At 42.1% G+C, this 3,917-nt stretch overlaps 1 protein-coding gene across 1 annotated transcript; it reads left to right on the top strand.

Moving 5' to 3' along the window:
* The first annotated feature begins 2,678 nt into the window (after window positions 1-2,678).
* Window positions 2,679-3,611, top strand: LOC134933951 (olfactory receptor 5B12-like). The gene has a single exon (XM_063929486.1). The coding sequence runs from the start codon at window positions 2,682-2,684 to the stop codon at window positions 3,609-3,611; it is 930 nt and encodes a 309-aa protein (XP_063785556.1). The 5' UTR covers window positions 2,679-2,681.
* The last annotated feature ends 306 nt before the right edge of the window (window positions 3,612-3,917 follow it).

Raw genomic sequence — 3,917 nt, 5'->3', positions numbered from 1 at the left:
GTGCAGGGACCAGCGAGGAAGTCGGCCACTGAAGAGATAGCGGCAGCTATCAATTAACTTAATTCACTGGTGTCACAGAATGGGAGCAGAGGTGCCCCCTTCAGAGCAGGAGCCCGGCAGCAGATGACTCCACCGCCTCCCAGAGTTCTGCCTCTGGTCTGGGAATGTGTGAGACAGGTTTTTTTTATTTGTACATAGTTTGGATTACAGGCAGCTGATTCCCCCTAACCCATGATCCCCCCCCCCCCCCCCCCGTTTTCTCAATGTGACATAAATTATATAATCTCCACCATTCTTGACCAACTGTAGAAGGGTAATTTGCCCTTTTATCTAGCACAGTTATACAATAATAGCAGAGGTTTGATTGGTCACCGTGGACATATTTGCACCTCTGATTAACGTTAATAAATGATATTGTTGAAACCAGCATATAAAATCCAGTTGAAGATAAAATAGATCATTTGAATATCAAAAGTTTGTATAATTTTATTGGTTGCTGTAGGGAAAAATAATTTTCCAATTATTGAAAACACTAATTGGTTTGTTTATCACTTACAATCATTGATGTGATCTCTGGGGCAGTAGAGAATTATACTCACAGGTCACTGAGATGTACATAAATAACGATCCTGAGTCACAGCAGTGAGGTGCTCTGTGGATCATGGATGTCAGACAGTCATACGCAGACAGGTAATATTACAGGTATCATTTTATATAGGACAATAAAATGACTACTGAGGCATTACCAGAACAGTGGCCCTGGCCCTACATGCACAGACTCCACGTCATTTTTTGTCCTAATGCTATTACTTGTATTACTATTACTATTCAGTGATTTTTAGCGTTTCATACAGTATATTGGGGCAATTGTAAGAATCTGTTCTCTGAGTGATAACCTGGGTGCAGCAGGAACACATGTGAAGAGTTTGTGTGTATAGTGGGACGAGGCCCCCCAACTTATAGTAACACAATGGCCTAAATGTACTAGCCTCCGAGTTACAGGAGCTGAGGGACTTTGTGCGTTTTTTTAAAGCAGCATTTATTTACAAGGCAAAACCAGGCTGTTTTTTGTCAAGTCCTGACAGCACCTGACATGTTATTTTAAAAGATATGAAACAAAAAGTACATTTTAAACCATAGTGCACCTGTTAGAGACATTCCTCATGAAAGTCTGCAACACCCTCCATGCTGCCAAATCTAAGGGCCAGTACTGTTTGCTCATTCTGCTTGACCTCGATTCTCTGATGCTTTCACACTGTGGCCCACCCTCTCCTCCTGCAAATCCTTCACTCCCTTGTTCTGCATGAATCTGCCCTTACCTGGCTGTCCTCCTACAGTACCTTTCTGGCCATTATTTCTCTGTCTCCTCTCATGACTTTACCTTCTCCCCACTTCTACAACAGTAGGTGACCCCCAAGGCTCTGTTCTTGGAACTCTTCTTTTATCTCTCCATACATCCTCTTTAGGTGAACTCACTAGCTCTTTTGAAATCCACCAGGGGTGAGTATCTCTCACAAACCTGTTGTTTCCAACTCAAAAATATTTCCAGGATCAGACCCTTTCTCACCCAGGATGCTGCTAAAACCCTCATTCACTCACTGGTCATCTCCAGACTGGACTACAGTAATATTCTTCTATGTGGCATCCATTCTGTCCTCAATGCCGCTGGCCAACTCATGTGCCTCTCCAATCTTACTATGTCCATCTCCCTTCTCTCACAAGCCCTACGCTGGCTCCCCTTCCCCTTCAGAATCCAAGTCAAGTTAATAACACTCACTTATAAAGCTCTCACCTATTACTCTCCCATCTACATCTCTGACTTTATCTCCCTTTACACTCCCACCTATCCTCTTTGCTCCATGAATGCATGCCACCTCTTTTGCCTACTGAATATTTCCTCTCACTCCTACAGTACCGCCAAGATTTCTCACGTGCTGCTCCTTGTCTCTGGCATTCTCTACCTCTCCCCATCAGACTCTCCATCTCTCTACAAAACTTAAAATGGGCTCTCAGGACCCACTTCTTCAGCAAACCAACCATCTCTCATCCTAACCATCTTGTCTACCCCATCTGTGTCACCCTTGTCTGTCTGCCCCTACCCTTTACAATATATAATCTCTCCCAAACAGGGTCCTCTCTCCTCATGTGCTTTTCCTTCTCTTGCTCAGACTATCTCCTACTCCATAGGTCTTCAACCTGCAGCCCTCCAACTGCTGTGGAACTACACATCCCAGCATGCCTTGCCTCAGTTTTAGAATGACTGAATAGCAAAACTGTGGCAGGGATTGTTGGTATGTGTAGTTCCACAGCAGCTGGAGTTTCACAGGTTAAAGACCCATACAATGGCACCTAAACCTTGGTTTTTGCCACACTGACACTTATTTCAGTATCTCATCCGATGCAGCTATGTTTATATACCCTGTACTTGTTCTATATTGTCTTGTACTGTATATTAATAATTTGTTTATGCAGTTTGCCAGGCGCTGCTGAACCCTTGTGGCACCATATAAAGGATAATAATAATAATAATAATAATAAATAATAATAATAATTTATCTTCTTTTCGGTCTATCTGCACAGGACTTTCTGCAGGAAAAAATTGAGGGACCATTTGCTTAATCATATTTGTTTTAAGAATTATTATTTTAAGGATTACTGAAATAATCTGGTTAATTGACGTCATGAACAGTACACAAGTGAGAGTGTTTGTGTTTTCTGGACTCACTGATAATGGAGAACTTGCCCCATTCCTCTTCATATTCTTCTTACATGCCTACATGGTGACTTTATTGGGAAACATTGGCATGATGGCCATTGTCCATATCAGCTCCAACCTCCACACCCCGATGTACTTCCTCCTGAGCTACCTCTCCCTGGTGGATGTTTTCTACTCCTCAGTTATAACTCCTAAAATGCTCTCTGACCTTATCTCCACGAGGAAGACCATCTCATTTGTTGGGTGTGCCCTTCAGTTTTTCTGCTTTGCTGCTATGGCATCTACTGAAGCTTTCCTTCTATCAAACATGGCGTATGACCGATATGTCGCTATCTGCAAACCTCTCCACTATGTCTCAATAATGACTAAGAAAAAATGTGTGTCTCTGGTTGTCTTGTCATTCTCTGTTGGGTTCTTGCAGTCATTAGTGCAGACCAGCTGTATATTCAGTCTCCAGTTCTGCAGTTCGAACCTTATAGACCACTATTGTTGTGATGTGCCTCCAATGCTCACATTGTCCTGCTCTGACACTTTCTCCTGTGAAATGATAACTGTATTTATCATGTGTTCTTGTGGCATAGGCTCCCTGGTGACAATCATAATCTCATACACTCTTATTGTTTCTTCCATTGTACAAATGAAGTCTGCTGAGGGCAGGCAGAAAGTGTTCCGTACCTGCTCCTCACATCTCACCTCAGTCTGTATCTTATTTGGGACTGTTTTCTTCATTTATCTGCGACCTCCTGACAGTGCCTTTGGGAAATGGGACAAAGTGGTCTCTGTCTTTTACACTGTAATAACACCAATGCTGAATCCACTCATCTACAGCCTGAGGAACCAAGAGGTGAAAAGGACCATTGTGGAGGATGTACTCAAAGTTCGCCGATGCCAGTAGAGTTAGAGGTTGAGTTGATTTAGGCTTTGGGTTCTCTTTATTTATATTTTTTAACATGAAATCAGGCTCTAATTAAAATGTACAGTATAAATAAATATTCTATAACCTAGCAATAAAGCTGCTGCAATCCATTGGTGGATCAGTGCTCAGAAATCCACTTGAGAAGGTAAAAACAACACGATACAATGTGGACCAGAGCTAATAATAAACCACCACACCAATATACCACAGCTGAATAAAACTAAAACTAAGCAGATAAATGTTTGTGTGTGTGTGTGTGTGTGTGTGTGTGTATATATATATATA

The sequence above is a fragment of the Pseudophryne corroboree genome, chromosome 6 (assembly GCF_028390025.1).
Source record: "Pseudophryne corroboree isolate aPseCor3 chromosome 6, aPseCor3.hap2, whole genome shotgun sequence".
Classification (NCBI taxonomy): domain Eukaryota; kingdom Metazoa; phylum Chordata; class Amphibia; order Anura; family Myobatrachidae; genus Pseudophryne; species Pseudophryne corroboree.
This window is presented reverse-complemented; position numbering and strand designations above follow the sequence as displayed.

Excerpts from the sequence above, each read along its gene's own strand:
- LOC134933951 (XM_063929486.1), top strand. The coding sequence starts at position 2,682 with ATGAACAGTACACAAGTGAGAGTGTTTGTGTTTTCTGGACTCACTGAT.